At 42.7% G+C, this 26087-nt stretch overlaps 4 protein-coding genes across 4 annotated transcripts; all 4 read left to right on the forward strand.

The window, feature by feature from the left end:
• The first annotated feature begins 1996 nt into the window (after positions 1-1996).
• Positions 1997-4016, forward strand: LOC118095604 (olfactory receptor 2D2-like). Its single transcript, XM_035136849.3, has one exon. The coding sequence runs from the start codon at positions 2720-2722 to the stop codon at positions 3737-3739; it is 1020 nt and encodes a 339-aa protein (XP_034992740.2). The 5' UTR covers positions 1997-2719; the 3' UTR covers positions 3740-4016.
• A 2580-nt stretch (positions 4017-6596) lies between these two features.
• Positions 6597-11019, forward strand: LOC118095280 (olfactory receptor 2G3-like). Its single transcript, XM_035136389.3, has 2 exons — positions 6597-6976; positions 8620-11019. Exon 2 carries the CDS (start codon positions 8627-8629, stop codon positions 9575-9577), a length of 951 nt encoding a protein of 316 aa, XP_034992280.1. The 5' UTR covers positions 6597-6976; positions 8620-8626; the 3' UTR covers positions 9578-11019.
• A 2317-nt stretch (positions 11020-13336) lies between these two features.
• Positions 13337-16136, forward strand: LOC118095603 (olfactory receptor 2J3-like). The gene is made up of 2 exons (XM_035136848.1): positions 13337-13386; positions 15179-16136. Exons 1-2 carry the CDS (start codon positions 13337-13339, stop codon positions 16134-16136), a joined length of 1008 nt encoding a protein of 335 aa, XP_034992739.1.
• A 6784-nt stretch (positions 16137-22920) lies between these two features.
• On the forward strand, positions 22921-23862 carry LOC118095601 (olfactory receptor 5A2-like). The gene has a single exon (XM_035136847.1). The coding sequence runs from the start codon at positions 22921-22923 to the stop codon at positions 23860-23862; it is 942 nt and encodes a 313-aa protein (XP_034992738.1).
• Positions 23863-26087: the final 2225 nt, after the last annotated feature.

Consider the following 26087-nt stretch of genomic DNA (forward strand, 5'->3'; position numbering starts at 1 on the left):
AGAATACATTGCATCATAAAAGCTAAGTAAAAGGTAAAACCTATGGATGGGCATTCAGATATACCTAGTTTGCATGCATTCAATAATAGAATGAGGAATGTGTTTTGTTTTGTTTTTTAGATTAGAATGCATAGAACTCTATGTTGAATCCAGCATGGATTTATCTTTCCATATTCCTATGCTAAGAGCTTGAATCCCCACGAGGTTCAGGAAATAAACAACTATTAATGGTTCAGAGAAAGGCACCAAGGGAGTCCTTGTGGAGTAGTTGATTCATCTTAATGAATCTCAAGCAACAGAAAAACAATGCAAAAAATCTCAGAGACAATAAAAACGATGCTATGCTGTCTAGCTTTTAATGTTGGAATTAGGCAGGCAGCTGGGCAAACCCGGTTGTGTTGAACCTCACCTTAGAAGGCATTGAAACTTGGTTGGAGAGTCATCCACAATCTGGTAAAGCAAGCAAGACTCTGGTATCTCCCTGGTATCTCCAGTTAAAGGATCCCATTTCATAGGACAGGGAAGGACAACCGCCCACTGTCCTGCCAACATACATACAGCTTTCTCTTCAGGATGGGAGGCAGGGAGAAGATGCATTTTCCTGTTTGAGATGAATCTAGATGTTCACAGCACTGATTGTTTGGACCTTGTATCAGTCATAGATCAACCTGCCCCACTTGCTCAGAACAGGGAGGCACAGCGCTGATTAGTTGGGCCATGTGTTGACCAGGACTCAGGTTTCCTCCCCAACCAATTCGATTCTTTAAAAGTGGGAGAAATCTTTAACAAGCAAACACTAAATAAGGCCAGAAGATTGCATGTGTGTGTGAGAGAGCAAGAGAGTGAGAAAATCCTGTGGCCCAGCAGGAAAGCCAGTTGGAGAGGGGAAACAGCTTTAACTTGGTATCTGAAGAAGTGTGCATGCACATGAAAGCTCATACCAATGACAAACTTAGTTGGTCTCTGAGGTGCTGCTGGAAGGAATTTTTGTTTGGGAACCAATTGTCAGCATAGGAGCAAAAGCAGGAAGCAGCAGATTTTGGCAGAAGTCAAGAATGCACACAGCGGCTTCTGTTCTTTTTCAGCCTGTACCTTGCATTACCTAGGAAAATCTGCCGCCTCCTTGTTCAGAATTCTGGGAGGAAGTAAACTGGGAGCAAGGCATTAGATTACTTAGTACCCTGCAGCAAGCAGTTTTTCAAAGCAGCTCTTCCTCAGTAGAATCCCCTCAGGGAGAGGTGGAGCAGGTTTTTTCTTGAGATCACTGAAAGTTCAACGTCTTGCATTAGAAAGCTATAATTCACAGTTGCACAAGCATGAAAAACTCCTTTGAGGTTGCTGAAGAGCAACAAAAGCAAGTGCAGAGGTAAGATCATATTCTTCAACTTGGAATTGGGATTTTGCCCGTGTGTGAATGTTGTGTCTGTCTGTCTATCTACAGTGGTACCTCGGTTTATGAACACAATTGGTTCCGGAAGTCTGTTCATAAACTGAAGCGTTCATAAACTGAAGCGAACTTTCCCATTGAAAGTAATGGAAAGTGGATTAATCCGTTCCAGATGGTCCGTGGGGTACTTAAACTGAAGCGTTCATAAACTGAAGCGAACTTTCCCATTGAAAGTAATGGAAAGTGGATTAATCCGTTCCAGATGGGTCCGTGGAGTACTTAAACTGAAGCGTTCATAAACTGAAGCATGAGTGTAATTGGTTCTGGAAGTCTGTTCATAAACTGAAGCGTTCATAAACTGAAGCGAACTTTCCCATTGAAAGTAATGGGAAATGAAGTAATCCGTTCCAGATGGGTCCACGGTGTTCATAAACCGAAAATTCATAAACCGAGGTGTTCATAAACCGAGGTTCCACTGTATCTGTCTCTCTGTCTCTCTGTCTCTCTGTCTGTCTATCTATCTATCTATCTATCTATCTATCTATCTATCTATCTATCTATCATCTATCTATCTATCTATCTATCTATCAAAATATATTCCCGTATAAATAACTAAAATTAAAATGAATGTGTGTCAATGTATGATAAATAATAAAATGTGAGAACAGAAAAACACACACCACACAATAAAAATTTGGTTAGAAATCTGGAAAAAGAAAGCAGCACTACTAGCTTTAAGGAAGTAAGTAATGATCCATACCTCTCAAAATCACTCTTTGGCCTCGGTCATATTTGATCCATAATTTGATAAAAAGAAAATGGTCACAGTCAGGAATTGACAAAGTTGTCTATTGAACTGATGACACCCAAGTAAAGAGGGTTGACTGTATGAGGTGAAAAATTACAGATATAAGACCTGTGTAACCATGCTTTATTTATCTTAACCCTGATTGCACATTATGGGTGAAATTCAATTAACTTTTATTCTGAGTACCTATATTGATATTAATGAACATGGCCAAGTTAGGCTCATGGGTCTCCATAGGTAAACTGTGAGTCAACAAAAAACTAAAACAGCACCAATGTTTGGCTGTTAACTCTAATGTGAACTCATGATTTAGACTATATTTATAAACCAAGGTTTGCATGAACCTGGTTTAAGCATTGCATGTGAATTGGTTGACACAATTTTATTGCCTTGGAAGGTGACAAGCAGATGGAGCATGCGTCACCCAATTCATGCCTTGTAGAAAGTTTTGTGTCTGTTTGAAATGAGATAATTATGCACACGCAGCGTTGGATTGGTTGGTTTGGGCATGAACTGACGTCGTGATGTGTAACACATGGCTTGCCTTAGATTCAGTGTTGCCCTTTCTCCGCAGGGAAGAGTTTAGGATGGGGGATGAGAACTTTACTTCGATCAAATATTTTGTATTGGTGGGACTGTCAAATGACCGAAGGACACAGATTCTACTCTTTGTGGTGGTCTTCATCATCTACTCCCTCACCGTTATGGGGAACCTGGTGATCATCATCCTTGTCCGACTTGACTCTTCCCTCCACACACCCATGTATTTCTTCCTGACACACCTGTCAAGCCTGGAGATCTGCTTTGTCACCAGCACTTTGCCCCAGATGCTGGCTCACCTCCTGTCTGGAAACGGAGTCATTTCTTTCACCCACTGCACTCTCCAGATGTATATTTCATTGTCTCTAGGTGGTACCGAATGCCTTCTTCTCAGTGCCATGGCCTATGACCGCTACTTGGCTATCTGCCACCCTCTATTATATGGTAGCATCATGGGCTGGGGGCGCCAAGTACTGCTTACTTCACTCTGTTGGGCAGGTGGCTTCCTTCTAGGTTCTATAAACGCAGGTAGCACCATTCGCCTCCCCTTCTGCGGCCCCAACCACATCAACCACTTCTTTTGTGAGCTCCCGATAGTGCTGAAGCTTTCATGTGCTGACACGCACATCACGGAGGCTTTCATATTCGTGGCATCAGTACTATTGCTTATAATTCCTCTGACAATTATCCTTATATCCTACGGGCTTGTTCTCTCCTCAGTATTGCAAATGAGATCAACCACTGGACTGCGCAAGGCCTTCTCCACATGTGGCTCCCACCTGATTGTGGTCACCTTGTTCTATAGCACCGTCATCTCTATGTACATGATTCCACGGTCGGGTTCAACTTCTGATCGTGACAAGAAAATTGCTGTCTTTTACATTGTGGTCACCCCGTTGCTCAACCCTATCATTTATACTCTGCGGAACAAGGATATCCATGGTGCAGCAGCCAAGGCGCTGAGAAGACTGGGCATTTTGCAAGAGCTGAGAGTTGCCTACTAGTATGAATAATGTGCAAATGTTCCTCAAACATTATATGTGTTGTAGCTGAAAATGCTGGCGGCATTAAGATAAATTCAACAGTGTGTACACAAGTTTTGATGGATGCAATAATGGAATGTTGAATGGTATCGTTTTTGTAAAATATGCAGGGATTTATGATATGTAAAATGAGCCATGGAAAGAGAAGAAGGGAAGTCATTGGTGTAAGGATGTAAAATGAAGTATTTCAAATTGTAAAACAGAAAGATTAATAAAATTGTATACAAAAACCCCAACATTTCGCGCGATGTTGTTGTTGGTTTGAATTGTCTTTTTTCCAATGTCCTTTTTAAAATTATTTTTCCAAATTATTACAAATCAAGCAAAATTAAATTATTTAAATAAAATTTCTTAAAATCCTGTTCCAAACAGGATTTTAATCAGGATTACCAAACAGGATTACTATCATCTCTTCACATAGCCACATCATTTCTTATTTAGAGTCCAGTTGACATCCCTCACTTGCTGTTAAACCATTCTTCCACCTGGCTGCTTTTTTCACCTTATAGACAGCACCTCCGTTACATGTTATAAATAATGAATCCATTTCAAGGTGTGTAGTCCTTCATATACATTATTGTCCTGGGCCTGGTGTGCTGGGAGAGTTAATTGCTATCTTCCATTGCTCAGTTCTTTGCAGTCTTTATCTGGATGGTACAAGATCACATGCCATTCCTCCCGCTGTTTATAAACTAGCGTATGAGCTGCAGCTGTAAATAACTGACAGAGTGAATATCCAGACTCCACCATGAAAATTCCACTCTGGAGTTCTTCCTCAGCACACAGGTAAAAACATGATCTTTTATCAAATTCAGCCTCTTTGCCAGATCTGTTCGGCAGCAGTTCATACTTTTTAAACAGTATTTCTCCAACAGCACTCCTAGCCCAGCCCAGGAATAATTTTAAATAAAGTCCATTCAGCCTCAGTCAAAGGGGGAGGGCATAGTAAAACCTTGCTAAATTCATTGTTGAGCATAAATCAAAAGCCTTCCCCCTCTTCTCCGAAGTAAGAAACAGAATAACAGGAGAGGACAGGAAAAAAGGAGGCCGTTTGAAAATCATAAGAAAGCACAAAGCACCTTGTCCTCCCCCTTCCTTTCCCGTCTGTTGTAAGGATTCTCAGGCTTCAAGGAAAACATTCAGATACCTTCAAGGAGCCAAGCCCAGTCCTTTCGGCAGCTGACTGATTGCAGCCCATTAGTATATGTTGGTTCAGGAGCGCCTCTTGATTAATGCCAATTGTGCAAATTATGGAGCAACCAACTACAAATCATGCCGGAGACAGAAGCTCGTCCATGGGAGGGACACACTCCCAAGTCACACCCGCTCTGCCTTTCAAGTTGGCAGACACATGCTTGAGCGACACGGTGGGATGCAGTGAGCTCCCCAGACCCCCACTCAGGCACCTGCAGGCCTACTTCACCAGCTCACAGGCTAATTTCCCAAGGCCACATCCTTCACTGGCCCTACTCTGACCCTCCTATAATTCCTTTTCAAGGCTGGAATGCACCCTTAAAGTGTGATGCAACATCCTCATTGCCTTATATTGCTGTACACAACTCTGATATTTTGCAAGAATGCTGCAAATTAGTCTTTTAAAATCAACAGATAATATGGAGTCCTGATATAGGGTTGTTTTCAAACCACATTTGCAGTTCTATACCCACTTTGTTCACCTCTTATGGTGGGCGTAGTATCATTTTCTACATTACCAATGTTTTGGGTATGAATGCCAATAATTATTTATGCAAAATGTTGCCTCCCATGAACATGAGGGAGCTACCGTATTGACCAGCTTGTAGAAAATCCAGCTCTTGCAGGAACCTACATCTTTTTTGTGTGGAAGGGAAACTAAGGGGGGGGGACATAAACCCTAAAAGAACCTGACATGGAGAGAGCATGCTCAGTTTTCACAGACTACTGAGTACAGTGGTACCTCGACTTACGAACGACTCAACAACCAAATTTTTCGACTTACGAATGGGGGTAATGGCCGCACGCTTACAAACGTCTCGACATCTGGAAAAAAAACCGTGGCGGTTTTAGATAGGGATTTTCCGACTTACGAATTTTTCAGTTTCCAATGCATTCCTATGGGAAATCGCGTTTCCAATGGCGTTTTTTGACTTAACGACTTTTTCGACTTACGAAGGTGTCTTCGGAACAGATTAATTTCGTAAGTCGAGGCACCACTGCATTTGTTGGTGACAGGAGAGAAAAGAATTAGGTGGAATGGAGTATTCTAGTAGAGCACATGGGATAACTACCTTAGGTTACTAGACTACTCCATTCCATTCATTTCTTGGGAAATCTTTCCCTTGTGTAACGTTAATCACCATGTCAAAAGTTTCAGGCCCAAGTGGCTGAAGGTAAAGGTAAAGAATTGTTAATGAGCTGAGGGGCCAGAGAGACAAAAGGAGTTGGAGCAGATCCAGTGTGGGAGATTCACAGTCTTTATTAACTTAATGAATCGCCATGCCTTTGAAAAATGGCAGGGAGAAATCACTCACCACTGCTGTCTCTGTTTTAAACCTGAGAAGAGTTAGGTAGTGGAATAAGCTAGGCTGTGATTAACCCTCATTTTGGAAGACTTTCAAAACTTCTTGGGGCAGCACCCAATAAAAGCACTGACCATATTTATATTCTTCCCCCCCCCCCATAACTGATTAAGCTCTCTCAACCTCCTGCCTCGGGAGAAGCTGGATTTTTGCAGGGCTGGACGACTGATTGACTAGGTCCTTGAGCTGGAGAGTAAGCCACCTCATGTTCCCCACATTTCTCCACTTCCCCAAGGCAACGTGAATGCCCAAGGGAGAGACGGGGGAAATCTTTATCTCTAAAGTGCCAAATGAACCTTTAGTCAGATAACCAGAACAAGCACTTGTGTGCATAGAGTATTGGAAGCATATCAAAGAAGAGACGCAAGCAGCTGCCGTCCCAGAATCCATGTTTCTGTAAAAGAGAAAAGGCAGGGAGAGGCAGATCTTACTCCAAAGCAAGAGTCCTTTCACTGACTCTCCTTTCTTTGTTCGTCTGCATGCAGCTTTCCTATGAAGTCATCAGTATTGCAGTGAACATCCTCGCCATTTCTTTGCAGCCCTCAATAGAAAACTATTCAGCTTTCATATGCCTTAAGAAAACACTGCTGCAAGAGAAATCTCTTAACAGCTGCTGGTGAACCCTGTGCGGCATTCAAAGGTCAGATTACATTGAGTAATTTGTAAGTCAGTTGGTGGTCAGGTGGGGGTGGGGAGGAAACCCCTAACATTTGTGGCCACTATCCATTCTTGAAAAGTTACTCTGCTGTATGCAGAGAATGTAGTTTTGGGTCTATAGTTTCTTCTTTAAAGGGGCTCCTCTTTCTTTTTTAAATTTCTCAAAGGCATCATTCTGAAATTCATTTATGCTGTGTTTGGGAGAATAGCAGTCATGATGATTTTAGTTAGGGGGAGGGGAGAACCAACATGATTGGTCAGTTAGTTGAGTATTTCTGTTGCTTTGTTCTTCCTCCCCCTTGGTTAGTCATAATAATAATAATAATAATAATAATAATAATAATAATAATAATAATATATTTATACCCCACCCATCTGGCTGGGTTTCCCCAGCCACTCTGGGTGGCTTCCAACAGAAATATTAAAATACACAAATTTCTTAAAGATTAAAAGCTTCCCTAAACAGGGCTGCCTTCAGATGTCCTCTAAAAGTCTGGTAGTTGTTTTTCTTTTTGACATCTGGTGGGAGGGCGTTCCACAGGGCGGGTGCCACTACCGAGAAGGCCCTCGGCCTGGTTCCTTGTAGCTTTGCTTCTCGCAGTGAGGGAACCGCCAAAAGGCCCTCGGCACTGGACCTCAGTGTCCGGGCAGAGCGATGGAGATGGAGACGCTCCTTCAGGTATACTGGACCGAGGCCGTTTAGGGCTTTAAATGTTAATGTTGTCCTTGTATAACTTATCTGAGAGGAGGATGGGGACAAAACTAGAATCAGTTGGTCTCCTATTCCTGGTTCTCCTGCCTTCCACCTTATTAGTCCAATTAGTCCAAATGACCACTACTATGAATGAGGAACCATTTTCTTTCCACTCATACCCTTCCACATAGTCCAAATAGACCCTCAAAGCAAATAAAACTCTCATGTGTTCCTTTATCATCTCATCTGCATAGCTCTTTTTGTAAAAATATAAAATAAATAAGTCCCAGGGCAGTTCTTGCAACCATGTACCACAAAAAATAATGAATGCACAGAACTAAAGTCAATGTATCAGCGGGGTGTTAATGTCACTAAACAAGATGGTGCCCCAGCACTATGATTCCTCGAACACAGGCACCCCCAAACTCAGCCCTCCAGATGTTTTGGGACTACAACTCCCACCATCCCTAGCTAACAGGACCGGTGGTCAGGGATGATGGGAACTGTAATCCCAAAACATCTGGAGGGCCGAGTTTGGGGATGCCTGCTCTAACATAAATAAGTAAATAAAACCATGAACATCAAGAAATATATACTTTTATATAAATTTATACAGCATTTATTGTAAGAAAACCCAAAGCGGTTTACCAAAAAATAAAACAATAAAATTATCTATACTTCAATAGATTGTTAAATAAAGAATAAACAAGCAAGCTGTTCTCACCATCACAATGACGCAAAGACATGCAATAGTGAAAGGAAAGTTTAGTTATTGGGAAACTAAAGACACTTGCTGGGATTTTTTAAAAAATAAAATTGAGCTTCATGGTTGGTTCATGGTTTGACCCCAGTCTTGTAGGGCCCCAAACAAGGCTATACTTATGGTTCTCGGAGAATTTCACTGGTCTCCCCCTGTTGTCCTTTCTCTGCAGGAAGGAGATGAGGATGGGGGAAGAAAACGTCACTTCTGTGAAAGAGTTTATATTGGTGGGATTCTCCAGTGATCGAAGGACACAGATTCTCCTCTTTGTGGTAGTCCTCATCATATACTCCCTGACCATTGTGGGGAACCTGGTGATCATCATTCTTGTGTGGGTTGAGACTTCACTTCACATACCAATGTACTTCTTCTTGAGCAACTTAGCAGGCCTAGAGATCTGCTATGTCACCACCACCTTGCCCCAAACGATGGCAAGCCTCGTGTCCGGCAATGGAGCCATCTCCTTCACCCGTTGTATGGCACAGATGTACATCACATTGTCCCTTGGATCCTGTGAATGCCTTCTTCTAGGTGTAATGGCCTATGATCGCTACCTAGCTATCTGTCACCCTCTAATATATACTAGTGTTATGGGCTGGTGGCGACAATTTCTGCTTGCCTCAGTCACTTGGGTTGGTGGCTTCCTCCTTGGTTCTCTAATGGTTGGCAGTGCCACTTCTCTCTACTTCTGTGGCCCAAACCGTATTGACCACTTCATCTGTGAGATGGCAATGATGATTAAACTTTCATGCACTGACACATACATTACAGAGGCCGCCATCTTTTTGGCAGCTTCACTCGGGGTCATAATTCCTCTTTCGATTATCATGACCTCCTATGGGTTTGTTATCTCCTCAGTATTGAAAATGAGGTCAACTGCTGGATGGCGCAAGGCCTTCTCCACGTGTGGCTCCCATCTGATTGTGGTCACCTTGTTCTATGGCACCGTCATCTCTATGTACATGATTCCACGGTCGGGTTCAACTTCCGATCGTGACAAGAAAATTGCCATTTTCTACCTTATGGTCACCCCTCTGCTCAACCCTATAATTTATACTCTTCGGAACAAGGATATCCATGATGCAATAGCCAAGGTGTTGCAAAGACTGGACATTAAGGAAAAGAGTTGATCATTGCGCTACTAGAATGAATAATATGGAAATGTTGCTTGAGCGTCAGGTTTTGACGCAGGAGATACGTATCTCCTGGGACATGGAACTGTCTCTTTGTTAATGACCAGGAGTTGTTTCTGGAGCAGGAGCTTCTAAGAAAGCTGTAGAACAAGTTCATGTCATTGATTTATTTATTTTATGCCCAATCTTTCCTCCAAAGAAGTCAAGGCAGCATAGATCAGGCATCCCCAAACTGCGGCCCTCCAGATGTTTTGGCCTACAGCTCCCATGATCCCTAGCTAACAAGACCAGTGGTCGGGGAAGATGGGAATTGTAGTCCAAAACATCTGGAGGGCCGAAGTTTGGGGATGCCTAGCATAGATGGTTCTTTCATTCCTATTCAGAACAACTCAGTGTCCTCTGCAGAGCACCATATTGTCTTCCCATGCCCTAAAGGACCAACCCAAGAAAACTCTAGACAGCAGGGAACTCTTAGGCCAGGAAAAATCAAGGGGAACCGAACAGCTTCTGTCGTCAGTGCCAGCTCCTCGACTTGCTAGTCCTTTCACGGGTCATGGTTCACAGCCAAATCTTTATAACTTCTCCCTTTTCTGGAGCCAACACTGCTGCTGAGGAGATCTGAGCACCAAAGCCTCCTGGAAGGGAGACAGGCATGCTGGGAATTCCCACCAACTCCTCCTTCTGACTTCAGTATTTTTCTTCCCCCCCTCCTACGAAAGCAATTTTCTCTTTATTGGAACAGCAAAGCCAAGGTACAGTAGCCAAGATAGAGGGCTGTTTTCAGATTTCATTTGCAATGCTATACCCGCTCAGGGCTTATCCACACTTCTGCATGCCCCGGGCCTACAAAGCACAGGGTTGGAGAGGTATTAAGGCTTGTTTTAATATCTTGTTTGCAGTACTGCATTGCTGATGGAACCAACCTCTCTTGGTTCCTGATGGAGCTATTCTGGGAGCTGGGCCTTGGACCCAGTGGATTGTGTACATTCTCTGGAACTTTGGAAATTGACTTCCCAGTATGTGCCATCACTTCTGCTGTAGTGGGTTTAGGGCACTAGGCAATCTTACCAGCAGCACCTGCAGAAATTCAAGGATTTTAGGGCCAAGCTACATCTTCCCTTCACAGTGGTGGTTAACAATTGAATTTAGGTGTGTATCTCAAGGGAGAGATGAGGTGTAGATATTGCTCCCTTTTGGTACCAACTCAGTCTTCTCGTAAAAAAACAACAACCTCACGCTTGTATTCCCAGGTAATTAAATATATTTGCTTCAACTCTACAATTGAATACACTTGATTATATTGCGTTATTTTTGTATTCCCTTGTCAGGTGATATATTCTATATGTGACTGATTAACCTTATTTTTTCTCTTCTGTAACCCTGAACTATATTTGCTTAAGTAAAGAAATACATTGGCTAAAAACAAGAGACTGAGACTCTTCGCTGGAACCTAAATATTACGTGTGCTGATATGGAGGGGGACCATAGACACACACACCCTCAACATGGTACATGATTCTGGCATAATCTAAGGTGCTACGTCAACCATTGAACCAAAGGTTTTGATACATAAAAGGTCCTCTTAAAGTTTTACCTGGAAAAGGCCAATATTAGTCACAGATGCCATGCCAGATAGGACATTGTGGATGGAGCTTAAGAAAATAGTTTGACCCTCCCAAAGGGAGAATTTCAACTATAAGTGCTTGCATAGGAAGGCAATTTATGGAGAACAGAAATGGCTCAGAATATTAATAAAAGATTTGGTTTTGGAGAGAGGCACTGGCAATGGTGCTGACAGAAGGAGAACATCATATTTCTGAAGTCATCTAGGGAGATTGAGGGATGCTGGTGGTGCTGTGGTATAAACCACTGAGCCTTTTGGGCTTGCCGATCAGAAGGTCAGCAGTTCGAATCTCCGCGATGGGGTGAGCTCCCGTTGCTCAGTCCCAGCTGCTGCCAACCTAGCAGTTCAAAAGCATGTCAAAGTGCAAGTAGATAAATAGGTATAGCAGCGGCGGGAAGGTAAGCGATGTTTCCATGCGCTGCTCTGGTTTCACCAGAGTCATGCTGGCCACATGACCTGGAAAAACTGTCTGTGGACAAACGCTGGCTCCCTTGGCCTGTAAAGCGAGATGAGCGCTGCAACCCCAGAGTCGTTCGCGATTGGACTTAACTTTCAGGGGTGCCTTTACCTTTACCTTTAGGGGGAATTGGGTTGCAGGAGCATGCTTACACAGTGGCAGAATCTACCTTCACAGATGCTTTAGGAGGAAATCTGGACCCTCCTCAATTAGAATTGGGTGGATGCGAAGGCAGATCAGGTACTCATGCCATCCCTGCCTGGCACAAATGCTTGCAAGGCCAACAGGGAGATGGAGCTGGCAGCAGCAACTCATAATGGAACATGCTCCCGCAATGGTTTTAAAGGAGGATTGGACAGATTCATAGAGGATAAGGCTATCAATATCTGTATTACATCTCCATTGTCAGGGTCACTGTTCCTCTGGATACCAGTTGCTTGGGAATTGCAAGTGGGCACAGCATAATTGATAAATCTGGATTGGACCTGGTCTGGTGTGCACACATTCCACTTCACCCCAGAGCCAATCCGGATTGCAACCTGCAAACTAAAAATCTCTGAAAATGTCCCCTTTCTGAAATTCTGGAGAGCAGCATAGGCGACATTGAGCTTGTTGGACCAATGACTCAATATAAGGCAACTTCCCAAGAGCATACCATGTGCCCTAAATGCTAAGGAAAACATGAAACCCACAGAGACAAATTCAAATATACTCAGTTTGCATACATTCAAATAACAGAATGTGAAATGTGTTTATTTGTTTTTATTACAATGCATACAATTCTGATTCAAAGCCAGCATAGAATTATTCTTCCATATCTGTGAAATGTTAAGAACATGAAACCCCATGAGGTTCAGGAAATAAACACCTATTAATGGCTGGAGAGAAAGGCACCAAGGGAGTCCCTGTGGAGTAGATGCACTGTCTTCATTATCATAATGAATAGCAAGCAAGGGGAAAAGAATGCAATAAGCCACAGGGAGAATACAAATACTGGTGTGCTGTCCAGTTTCCAATGTTGGGAATAGGCAGTTGAGCAAGCCAGGTTGTGTTGAACCACACCTTAGCAGGCATTAAGACCAGGTTCGAGGATCATCAAGCATCTGGCCAGGTACTTGAAGAAGCATATCAGAAATAGAGCAAGACTTTTTCTGTGGCATATCTGTGGTCCGTCTCCAGTTAAAGGATCCCAGTTCACAGGATAGAGAAGGACAACTACCTGATGACCTGCGGACATACATATAACTTTTTCTTTAAGATGGGAGGCAGGGAAAACATGCATTTTCCTGGCTGAGATGAATCTAGATGTTCACAGCACTGATTGTTTGGCCCTTGTGTCAGTCCTAGACCAACCTGCCCCACTCGCTCAGAGCAGGGAGGCACAGCCCTGATTGGCTGGGCCATGTGTTGACCCATTTTCCCCACAACCAATTTGATTTAGGAAAGGTTAGCAAAAGCAAACTGCAAGTAAACTACAAGGCATTAGACTACTGAGTGCCCTGCAACAGGCAGTCTTTCCAAGGAGCACAGAGCTGCCCTCCCTCTCCTTAAGGAGAGACACAGCAGGTTCCTCCTTGAGATCACTGACAATTTTTTTTTATTGTTCAACGTCTCACGTTAAGACAGCTGACTGGAGCCCCCTCAGCTATCATCTATAGTTGCAGATACCAGTGACATGGATAACTATTTGAGGATTGCTGAAAAACAACAAAGAGAAGAGCAATGGTAAGATCATGTTCTTCGATTTGGAAATGGGATATTTTGTGTGTGTGTGTGTGTGTGTGTGTGTGTGTGTGTGTGTGTGTGTGAATGTAGCCTATTTTCTTGTTTTAATGGATATTTGAAGATGGACTACATACATACAATGGTGGTCTCTCCCTTAAAACATCTATTTTATCCCAGGAAACTATGATCTCCAGGGGTGCCAAGTGGAATAAAATATTGGAGAGGGGAGGTAGTTCTTCACATGGCATGGTGTATACACACTACTTGAATGGTAATGCCCATCAACAGGGCAGGCATAGGCCCTCCAGATGGTTTGTGACCACAACTCCCATGATCCCTAGCTAACAGGACCAGTGGTCAGGGGTGATGGGAGTTGTAGTCCCAAAACATCTGGAGGGCTGAGTTTGCTTTTCCCAGTCCCCTCAAATATTTTATTGGGGGAGCCGAAGGAGCCTCGGCCCCTAGGAGTTGGCTCCTATGATTCCTTTATTTTATGAATTTATATACTGCCCTATACCTGGAGGTCTCAGGGCAGTTCACAGGACAAAATCAAAATATAAAACCACAAAATATAAAACCACAAAAAACTCTGAAGTGAAACCATGGTTTGAACTATATTTGCCAGCAGGCGCAGCCTTTGTTATTGGTTGTCCTTATGGCATAGGCTCCAGAATCTGTACCTGATTCAATGTCTTTGGAGGGATGATTTTCCCAGCCCATGGGCAAGAGAGATCCATTCTAAAGTAGTGATCTATGGATTGTCCCCATCAGAACTATTAAAACTGGACCTAGCCACGGCTAAAAGAACCCTCATTCAAAAACTTGAGGAGATTGACCTCCAACAAAACACCATTCTGGGTAGTGGAACTTGCTCACCACTAAATCTTGGCATAGTGCCTTCCCAGCAGATACCATCTTATTTGACTTCCTTGTCTGTAGATACGCCTTTATTAAGGCAAGATTTAATGCCTTTCCTTCTAATGTTATGAACAATAGATTTTCCAAAGGTCAGATTTCAGCTGTGTGTGTATGTGATAATAGATCTATTGAATCCTTACAACATATACTATTTTGCTGTCCACTGTATTCAGTTTCTCGGACCAGATTTTTGTCCCCTTTATTATTGGAAACCTCGGGTGACTCCTTGGAAACACAGTTAACACATTTACTGCAAGATTCTGATCCGAGTAGGTCCCTTTTTGTTGCCAGGTTTCTGATTACAGTCTTAGCTTATAAGAGAAAAAATGGATTACTTTATGATTATTGATTTTGCTTAAATAATACTGATTTATAGTGATAATCTGATATTTTAAGTGCTGTATTGCTCTTATTTTAATGGAATTTAGAAATTTATGATTTTAGATATGTATTTTAATTTTTTAATTTTATTTTGTCATATTTGCTTTGTTGTTCAATGTATATTGGTATTGAATATGGGCCTATGGCCGTAATAATCTATCTATCTATCTATCTATCTATCTATCTATCTATCTATCTATCTACTATCTATATTTGCCAACCATGGCCTGTATGACCCAATGATAAGCAGTGTATGTTACCTGATAGCCTTTCTTATTTGAAAGTAACACACAAATGGAGTGAATATCTCTCTATTCATGCCCTGTGGGAAGCTTTTCATCTGTTTGGAATGAGACAACTGTATACTTGCATTCAAGGATTAGCTTGTTCTGGGATCAAGCTGATATTGCGATGAGTGGAATATAGCTTGTTTGAGACATGCCCCATTTCCTGAGCGTACCACTGCTCTTTCACTGTTTCCCTTTCTCTGCAGGGAAGAGGTCAGAACAGGTGATGAGAACTTGACCTCTGTCAAATATTTTATATTGATGGGATTCTCCAATGACCAAAGGACACAGATTCTACTCTTTGTGGTCATCCTCCTCATCTACTCCCTCACCATTATGGGGAACCTGGTGATCATTATGCTTGTGTGGGCCGACTCTTCCCTCCACACACCCATGTACTTCTTCCTGACAAACCTTTCGGGCCTGGAGATCTGTTACGTCACCACCACGTTGCCCCAGATGATGGCAAACCTCCTGTCTGGCAATGGTGCCATCTCCTTCACATGCTGCATGACACAGATGTACATCACATTGGCCTTGGGTGGCACTGAATGCCTTCTTCTCAGTGCCATGGCCTATGACCGCTGCTTAGCTATCTGCCACCCTCTATTATATGTCAGCATCATGGGCCGGGGGCTCCACGTCCTGCTCGCCTCGCTCTGTTGGGCAGGTGGCTTCCTCCTTGCTTCGATAAATGTGGGGACTACCCTTGGCCTCCCCTTCTGCCATGCCAACCACATCAACCACTTCTTTTGTGAGCTGCCCGTGGTGCTGAAACTTTCATGTGCCGACACACACGTCACAGAGGCGTTCATATTCTTGGCATCGGTAGTATTGCTATTAATTCCTCTGACAATTATCCTTATATCCTACGGGCTTGTTCTCTCCTCAGTATTGCACATGCGATCAACCGCTGGACGGCGCAAGGCCTTCTCCACATGTGGCTCCCACCTGATCGTGGTCACCTTGTTCTATAGCACCGTCATCTCTATGTACATGATTCCACGGTCGGGTTCAACTTCTGATCGTGACAAGAAAATTGCTGTCTTTTACATTGTGGTCACCCCGTTGCTTAATCCTATCATTTATACTCTGCGGAACAAGGATATTCATGGTGCAACAGCCAAGGCGCTGAGAAGACTGGCCATTTTGAAAAAGAGTTGAGAGTTGCCTACTCGTGTAAATAATGTACAAATTTTGCTCAAACTTTCTGATTTTTTTGGCATTGTCTGCTGGGTCATGAAGTTACTTCTTTGTCCATGATGAGGAGCTGCTTCTGGTTGACAGGCATATGTCAAGAATGCTTTGATGGTGTTTCCTGCTTGGCAGGGGGTTGGACTGGATGGCCCTTGTGGTCTCTTCCAACTCTATGATTCTATGATTCTATGGTTCACGAACAGGCAAGAGAGTTCTAAAACAAGTTTATATAACTTTTTTATTATCATTCTATCCCGACTTTCCTCTAAAGAATTTAAGTTGTTATATTGCATAATACAAGAATATTTAATGTTTTTGATATTATACAACAATAATGCAACATAATATATTAGGAAAGATCACAATAAAATAAGGTGGGGGGAGGAAAAAAGAGGGAAAAGAAAAATACTGTTATCATTCATTTTCCAATGAAGTTCAATAAATTGAGTGTAGCATGCAATCCCAAAGCTTCCTAGCAATGCATATGGATTTATATTTTCCTGCACCTTACTACCCCAATATACAACAATAATAATATTCTTTCAACAAACTGATCATAATCCTGTCTGCCTTCTCTCACTTGAATCATATCGGTCAATTTTGACCAAACAGGTTACATCACGTACTTTATTTAGCCATTCGGCTCCTGTATCAAACATGGGGGAATTTTCTAGTTACAGGTGAATGTTGTGTGAGTTGCGCTCATTAAGTAAAGAGGCATCTACCTGCCACCCATTAAAACTGAATCTTTGACATAGACCAGGCATCCCCAAACTTCGGCCCTCCAGATGTTTTGGACTACAATTCCCATCTTCCCCGACCACTGGTCCTGTTAGCTCGGGATCATGGGAGTTGTAGGCCAAAACATCTGGAGGGCCGCAGTTTGGGGGTGCCTGGTTTAAAAGAAAGAAAGAAAAGAAATGGGTAAATATATATATGCATGTTTGGGTTAAGTGGGTCTGGAAAGGTTGAAGACGGCTGCTCTAGAGCACCAGAAATTATCCTGAAGCAAATTTCCCTACTTAAGTCCCCTTAATTACCTACATAGCCACGGGTCAACAATCCAGAAGGAAGGGAAATGATAATGGGCCTGGAAGTATTGCAGGTGCGCAACAGAGACCAGGGACATGCGGGCCTCTAGATTTGATGGACTGCACACACACACACACACACACCCATCCCTGACCATCAGCTATGCTGGCTGGGACACACACGCAAGGCAGCTGCACCTTTATTTTATTTTTAAATGTTTTTTATTTATTTCAATCTTTAAAACCATACAAAAGAATCATGGATCTTCGTTTACAAAATGATAGAGAAAAGAAAAGAAAAAGAAAAAAAGGATGAGGCAGCCCGCGGATGTGTTGAGCACAACATGTCCTAATCTATACACAAATTGTCTCCTCTAGACAAAATGGGAAAAAATAAGAAAAAGAAAAGAAGTAGATAAATGGGGGGAAAAAACGAAGAAAAGAAAGGGAAGGAGGAGAAAGAAGAACTGGAAAAAATAAAAAAGAAGATTCTATACATACGTAGTAAAATACACACCCACAGGAACAAATAAATAAATAAATAAATAAAATAAATGAAGAATAACAGCGGTCTTCCAATCATATCCTATACAATTTATATTAGTCCATCTTATTATATACAAAAGGTTCACCTCTGTTTTTTCCTTTTATTTTCCAATAGGTTCAGTTCCAATCTGCCTTCATGATCTTGTTACTTTACTCATTGATATATAATCGTCAAAAATCCTCCATTCCTTTTTTATTTTTTGTTTCGTTTGTCCTCTAATGCTCCCAGTAACCCTGGCTAGCTGTGAGTATTCCTTCATTAAAATTTGCCAATCTGATACGTTGGGTGTGTTCTTATTTTTCCAGTTTCTTGCGATTAAGACTCTCGCGGCTACAATACCATACATAAGTAATATTCTATTTGCACTTTTTATTTCTTCTGGTATTATATTTAATAGGAACATTTCTGGTTTTTTTTATAATCTTACATTTCAGCATTTTCTTTAATTCTTCGTAAATGTTGTTCCAATATTTACTTATCTCTGCACATTTCCACCACGTGTGCATTTGAGTTCCTATTTCCTTCTCACACCTCCAACAGTTTGGTGACTTATTTTTGTACATCTTGGCTAATTTTTCAGGAGTCTGATACCAGCTGCACCTTTAATAGTTGTGTAAAAAAGGGAATTTCAGCAGGTGAAGCTTTCACAACAACCTACACCTGCTTAGGGAGGGGGTAGTTTTCACGTTCAGTTCACATTTAAAAGCGAACCTACCTATTTCTGAAGCAATGCAAGAAAAGAAAACTATTGGTAGTTGTTCTGATTCAGCAGGTTTTCCCTGGGGAAAGTGAAAATTTGGATGAGCCGTATATTTTGAAAGGTGCAATATTCTGAATTTTGCAATGCAGTTAACAAGCTGACTTCAGTCTTGTGGTTCAGGAGAGTGAAGTAGGGAATCAGCAAACGAGGCAGATTTCAGGTTGTGGATGGGGGGACAGTGGGTAAGATGTTCATAAGATTAGGTATCTGAAGACTAGAGTACAGCAGTGGTGACCCTCAAGCATGGGGGATAGATGAGGCCCTCCGGGGAGCTATTGGTTTTCTTGAGGAAAACCCAGCTTTCGCAGGAATCTCCCCCCCCCCATGAGAGGGAAACCAAGGGAGCAATCCCCCCTAAAGAGCCTCACATAGACAGGGCATGCTCAGTTTACAAAGAATCCTGACTATTTTTTGGTGGCAGGACAAGGAAGCTTAGGTGGAATGGAGTATTCTGGAAGAGGGCATGGTACGGCTGGAATACTGAACTGGAGAGGAGCACAGAACATCCTTTTGCATATTAATAAATGAATATCAAAACCCTTCCTTCATTTTTTTGCCTTGGCATTGAAGCAAAGTTGGAAATGAAAATTTCATGTAATACATGCAAATGTACTCCGTTAACCACCACCCCCTCAAAAATAAAAATAAAAATGAACTGCTATATTCAAGGTGTGTTTGTGTATTTTAGTGCGCATGCAACTCTGATGTTGGACTGGTGTAATCTTTAGCAAACTTGAACCTACATTTCATTTCTTTGTTGAAAAGTTTGAAAACGTTTCCCTTCTGTATTGTTAATTAAAATATCAAAAGCTTCATTCCCAAGTGGCTGGAGGAAAAGGTAAGGGATTGTTAATGAGCTGAGGGGACAGAGAGACAAAGGGATTGGAGCAGATCAAGGGCTGGAGATTCACAGTCCTTATTATCTTACCGAATTATCAAGCCTTTGGCAAATGGCAGGGAGAAATCATTCAACACTGCTGTCTCTGTTTGAATCCCGAGAAGACTTAGGTAGCTGAATAAGATCAACTCTCAATTAGGAAGACTTTAAAAACAGGTTGGGGCAGCACCTCTCAAAGAGATCTAGGAACCTCAGCTTTACCATACACCTGTATTTTTCGCTCAATAAGACATACCTGACCATAAGACACACTTAGTTCTTTCGAGGAGGAAATATTTCTATTGTTTTGTTTGCATTGTACTGTACTGTTTCATATATGTTAATTGCTTGGGACCCAGAAGGCCCCAAAAAACAACAAGCTGTTAATGATCCACAGGAAACCACCAAGGGGGATTGCAGAAGTATCTGCAGAGTAAAATGAACATCTTTATTTTCTCACTGGGACCTCAGACCTTTGATAAATTGCAGGGAGGAAAAAGCAAGGATGGTGTTCGTCTTCTGATTCCACAGATGGGAGAAGGTGGTTTTGCCTAACCATGGAGATCTTCAAAAATTAGTTGGCGGAGCCCTATACAGGTAGCTTAAGTGTAAGAGCGCATGTTTTGCATGTCCAATGCATCCGGCATTAAAGGACTTCTGGTTATGAAATGACATCTACCTGAGGTCATGGACAGCTGTTGCTAGCCTAAAATGGAAAGATTGCTAGGCTAGATTGCCTATTCATCCAGTTCAGCAGAAAGCCATTTCTTTCCATCTCAATCTTATAGACTATGGAACTCATTGGAAATGTGGACTGTCACATGCTTTTGGGGTGCATGGGGAGTTAGTGGAGGGGTGTTAGGGGAGCTGGGGGGCATGTTGTGTTCCTTCTGGGGTAGTTTGTCCACCTTTGGTCCCCACCCTGCACTCAGTTCCCACCTGTGGCTCCTAGAAGCTGTCAGGAATGGATTCAACTGCCTGGCTATAACAGGTGAGGGTAGCCGATGGGTCTCATACCCTCAGTGCATTAGGGTTCCCCCCTGCATGTGAAGTCAGGCTCTGGTGGATTGAGCATACAAGACCAATTGTGGGTCCAATGGTCAAGAAAACACTTACTGCACATGCAGCAGAGGCAAAGGAGGGGCAGGTGGGGCTTGTCAACCTGGGAAGGTAGCTCATCTAGGGCAGTGTTTCCCAACCAGTGTGCCTCCAGATGTTTTGGGACTACAACTCCCATCATCCCTAGCTAGCAAGACCAGTGGTCAGGAATGATGGGAGTTGTAGTCCCAAAACATCTGGAGGCACACTGGTTGGGAAACACTGATCTAGGGGAATGAAAACTCTGATCTAAACTGCCACGGCCTTGCAGCTATACTCATTCATGAGAACGACTTCCGGAGTAAACCTCTGAGGAAAAATCCATATTCATTGCCTTGCAGGACATCTTTGGGAGAAGAAAAGGCTAAGGAGTAAACCCTGCAGAAATCTGGAGTAGAGTCCATAAGATGGCTGGATGACCAGGTGCCTTGTATGCCTCCTTCTGGCAACTCCTGCAGCCTAGCTGGTGCTAAATCTATTGCTCTGCTTCCTTTGGGCCACATCAAAAAGGCCAAGAAAACGGGGGTCTTCTAGTCCAGGCAGCCCAAGGCCTCCATACAGACTGCCTAGGCTTGTGCCCCAGGAGGTCTCTTTGGTGCTGCTAACACAGAAAAACAATGTGGGAAGCAGCAGTTGCGAGTTACCAGCCACAGCAGGTGCTGTGATTCTCCAGCAGTTTGATTTCACCCACGGAGGCACAAGAACAAGGACAGCAAGGACAACATGCTTTTTGCTCTTTTAACCGCAGTGTGAACACCCCTTTCATCAGAAGCCTAGATGTGATCACAAGCAGACTTTGGAATGCCCTACCAAGAGAGTTCCACTTTGCCTTTTCCTTGATGCTTTTTTCGCACGGTGTAGACACCTCCCTTTCTTGGATAGTTGTTAGTAAGTTAAGACTAATGAGTTTTTACTGCTCTTCTTATATTTTTGACTTTGCTTCCTTGTATCTTCTGTTATGTAATAATCTTTTCATGATTTATTATATTGTGATTGTATCTTTACTGTATTCTTTATCTATAGACATGCTGTTTTTGTTTCTGCCATTGGCCATGCTCACTAAGGCTAATGGGAGCTGGAGCCCAGCAACATATGGAGGGCACCATGTTGGCTACCCCAACTGTAGGTGATATATATCAAATAAGTTTTAGCTGAGAGCTATAAGTGACATCAAGTGGTGTCATGTCACTTCATCTATCAGGTCTCTCCTGTAGCAGACCTCAGTCTTTCTTTTTAATCTGTTTTTCATGTTGTTGGGTTGGTACTGCAGTCTAAGAAATGTCTGGTGTAAATCCTTAAGTTGTGAATCTCTGTCTGATGGGTCAGGATAGATGCCGTTGTATTGCAGGACCTACCTGTAGACAATGGCTTTTGTGGTATATTCTGGGTGGAAGCTGGAATCATAAAAATATTACAGATTTTCAATAAGAAAGTTTCCAATATAAAGAGGTCATTACAGTGGTACCTTGGTTCTCAAACACCTTGGTTCTCAAACACTGAAAACTTGGAATTAAGTGTTCTGGTTTTCAAATGTTTTTCAAATGTTTTTCAATGTCCGATGAAATGGTTTTCAAATGTCCGATGTGGCTGTCAGCTATTGTTTCCGGGGCACCTGCACCAATCAGAAGCTGCGCTTTGGTTTTTGAACATTTCGGAAGTCAAATGGACTTCCTGAATGGATTAAGATTGGCGCTTTTGTTTTTGCTATTTATTTTGCAGTTTTGTCTTTGAGGCTTTTTCGGTTACAGTAATTTGTTTTTGTGACTGTGTGGAACCCAGTTCAGCTACTGATTGATTGATTATGTGACTGTGGAAATGGTGTGTGTTTTTTTTTTAAAAAAGAAAACACCCATCCAAATAATGACTGTCATCAGTCAGAAAAATATTTTCAGTAAGAAAATATTTTCAGTAAGATTTTTTTAAAAAAGAATTATCATGTACAATACTGTCTTATTTATTTTATAGTAGAGTACATTGATTATTGCTTTCATTTTATGGATCAATGGTCTCAATAGATAGCAAAACTCATGTTAAATTGCTGTTTTAGGGATTGTTTTTAAAAGTCTGGAAGGGCTTAATCTGTTTTGCATTACTTTCTTTAGGAAAGTGCTCCTTGGTTTTGGAATGCTTTGGTTTTGGAATGGACTTCCGGAACAGATCAAGTTTGAGAACCAAGGTACCACTGTATAAGTCCATTACATAGTCTCACAATAGTATCTGTTTCCAGAAATTGCACCTGTTCTGTAAACTGGTACGGGTTCAGGTTGATAGTGGGGATGAATACTGTTGGTTCCTGGTGAAGCCAAGTATGTGTATCTCATGGGAGAAAAAAACTACACCATCTGTGGTTGTTGTTGTTTTTAAAATGACTGCATTCATCCTAACTTCTCTTTGCTTATTCTCTCCATCCATCCATCAATGTAGGCGGAGAAGCCAGAATGGAGGCTGAGAACCTCACTTCTATTACCGAGTTCATCTTGGTGGGACTCACCAGCCACCGCAAGACCCAGATTTTGCTCTTTGTGGTCATCCTCAACATCTATTTGCTTACCATTGCAGGGAACCTGGTGATCATCATGCTTGTTCGGACTGACTCCCACCTCCACACCCCCATGTACTTCTTCCTGACTCACCTTGCAGGTGTGGAGATATGTTATGTCACCAGCACTTTGCCCCAGATGCTGTTCAACCTCCTGACCAGAAATGGTGCCATTTCTTTAACGCGTTGTGCAATCCAGATGCACCTGGTATTGACCCTGGGTGGCACTGAATGTGTTTTGCTAGGTGCCATGGCCTACGACCGTTACTTGGCCATTTGCCACCCCTTGCTTTATGCCATCCTCATGGGCAGGTGGCGCCAACTGCAACTGGCTTCGGTTTCCTGGCTGGTAGGCATCCTTCTTGCAACAATCAATGTGGGCTGCACTTTCAGCCACCTTTTCTGTGGCCCCAATCGTGTCAACCACTTCATCTGTGAGCTACCCGTGGTGCTGAAACTTGCATGTGCCAACACTCACATCACTGAGTTCGTGGTTTTCATGGCGGCTGCTATCCTCCTCCTGGGCCCTCTTTCTGTTATTTTGACCTCATATGGGCTCATTTTGGTCACTGTACTGAAAATGCAGTCAAGCTCCGGCAGGCAAAAGGCCTTCTCAACATGCACCTCTCATTTGATGGTGGTCACCGTGTTTTACGGCACTGTCATCACTATGTACATGAGACCTGGGTTGGGCACAGCCTCTGATTTTGACAAGAAACTTGCAGTGTTTTATATTTTGGTCAGCCCCCTGCTCAATCCTATCATTTACACCCTTAGGAACAAGGATGTCCATAGGGCAGCAGCTAAGGTTCTGCAAAGATGGGGTTTGAAACACAATTGAGTGTCACCACCTTGCTTAAGTGGTCATGTTGACTAGGAGCTGCCAATTGCCTTTTGGGGCACATGGGACTATTTGCAAAATGGGGAAGCTGTCGGGGGAACCAGCAAGGCCATCTTATTGCCATTGCATTTGATTCTCAGAAAATTTGGAATTGAAATTTGTGCCACTGCCTCCGTTTGCCAGATCCAGCTCTCAGCCCAGAGTAGTAGATTGGAATTGAAAGACACAAATACTGTGGTACCTCGAGTTACAAACGCCTCAGGTTACAAACGCTTCAGGTTACAAACTCCGCTAATCTGGAAGAGTTACCTCGAGTTGAGAACTTTGCCCCAGGATGAGAAGAGAAATCATGTGCCAGCAGCGCAGCGGCAGCAAGAGGCCCCCATTAGCGAAAGCACGCCTCTAGTTAAGAACAGTTTCAGGTTAAGAACAGACCTCCGGAACGAATTAAGTTCATAACTAGAGGTACCACTGTAGACCATAATTTCAGCTGGGGCGGAACTGATGACACAATCTAAGGCTGGATCTGTATATCCAGCAGAATGAGATGGAGAATGGGATTTGACTTATTCTGGGTCAGTCCAATGGTCAATCTTTATGTACCATATATTCTGGCGTATAAGACGACTGGGCGTATAAGATGACCCCCAACTTTCCCAGATAAAATACAGTGGTCCCTCGACTTACGAACTTAATCCATTCTGAATGCACATTCGTAGGTCGAAAAGTTCGTAAGTAAAAAAGCGGCTTCCCATAGGAAAAAAAAATATTCGGAAAATTTCATAAGTTGAGGAAACCACATTTAAAATTTGTAAGTCGAGGAAACCGCATTTAAAACCACCAACGGTTTCCGTTCGGATGTAGAAAAATTTGTAAGCGTGCGGCCATTTCACCCGTTCGTAAGTCGAAAACTTTGGATGTCGAATAATTCGTAAGTCGAGGGGCCACTGTATAGAGTTTGGGATATACTCGCCATATAAGAAATACAACCTGGCGTATAAGACAACCCCCAACTTTTGAGAAGATTTTCCTGGGTTAAAAAGTAGTCTTATACGCAGGAATATACAGTATATGAGATCCTGGTCAGGGACAACTCCAAATCATAACAAGAAAATTGCTATCTTTTACCACATCGCTTTCCAACCCAATCATTTACACCCTGAGGAACAAATTTCCATGAGCTAGTGGCCAAAATGCTGAAAAGAGGGCCTTGGAAGAAAAGAGTATAGCTGTTGATGTTCTACTTATTTAGCTTCAATGTTATTCAAGGGTTGCATTGGTCTGATTCTTAAGTTTGGCATTAAAACAACGTATCAAACCTCTGTTCAGCCTTGAAGTCCAGATAGTGGTCTCAGGTATGATGGCTCATGTCTTGGAGTCCAACTTCTATCAGCATATCCAATGGTAAGGGATCTGGGGAGCACCAGGTTTGGGAAAGCTTTCTGCTAAACATCTCTCTGATGGATGTGGCAGTCCTTTAAGTGCTGCCTGTCAATCAGAGCCTACCTGGGTCAAGAACCCTTAAAAGATGGACTGCTGCCAACACTGCCAATTGTTCCTTAACCTTCATCTGACACACAATGCTGCTTTTGTTTCTTGCCAGGAGACCAGAAGCATGTTTGTAAGGCACTGCAATAGAATAGGTAGACATGAACTAAATTGTTTTCTTTATGTTGTGGATGTAGTCTATCTTGATTTCAGCAAGGCCTTTGACAAGGTGCCCCATGATATTCTTGTAAAGAAGCTGGTAAAATGCGGGCTAGACAATGCTACCATTCAGTGGATTTGTAACTGGCTGACTGACCGAACCCAAAGGGTGCTCATCAATGGCTCCTCTTCATCCTAGAGAAAAGTGACTAGTGGGGTGCCACAGGGTTCTGTCTTGGGCCCAGTCTTATTCAACATCTTTATCAATGACTTGGATGATGGGCTTGAGGGCATCCTGAGCAAGCATGCAGATGACACCAAATTGGGAGGGGTGGCTAATACCCCAGAGGACAGGATCACACTTCAAAATGACCTTAACAGATTAGACAACTGGGCCAAAGCAAACAAGATGAATTTTAACAGGGAGAAATGTAAAGTACTACACTTGGGCAAAAAATATATATGAAAGGCACAAATACAGGATGGGACACACCCGGCTTGAGAGCAGCACATGTGAAAAGGATCTAGGAGTCTTGGTAGACCACAAACTTGACATGAGTCAACAGTGTGATGCAGCA

This window comes from Zootoca vivipara, chromosome 12 (genome assembly GCF_965207765.1).
Source record: "Zootoca vivipara chromosome 12, rZooViv2.hap1.1, whole genome shotgun sequence".
NCBI lineage: Eukaryota > Metazoa > Chordata > Lepidosauria > Squamata > Lacertidae > Zootoca > Zootoca vivipara.

What these genes read in the sequence shown, in the direction of transcription:
- LOC118095603 (XM_035136848.1), top strand. Translation starts at nt 13,337, where the DNA reads ATGGATAACTATTTGAGGATTGCTGAAAAACAACAAAGAGAAGAGCAA. An exon ending in CAACAAAGAGAAGAGCAATG is followed by an intron (nt 13,387 to 15,178) that starts GTAAGATCATGT and finishes CTTTCTCTGCAG; the next exon opens with GGAAGAGGTCAGAACAGGTG.
- LOC118095280 (XM_035136389.3), top strand. Translation starts at nt 8,627, where the DNA reads ATGAGGATGGGGGAAGAAAACGTCACTTCTGTGAAAGAGTTTATATTG.
- LOC118095604 (XM_035136849.3), top strand. Translation starts at nt 2,720, where the DNA reads ATGTGTAACACATGGCTTGCCTTAGATTCAGTGTTGCCCTTTCTCCGC.
- LOC118095601 (XM_035136847.1), top strand. Translation starts at nt 22,921, where the DNA reads ATGGAGGCTGAGAACCTCACTTCTATTACCGAGTTCATCTTGGTGGGA.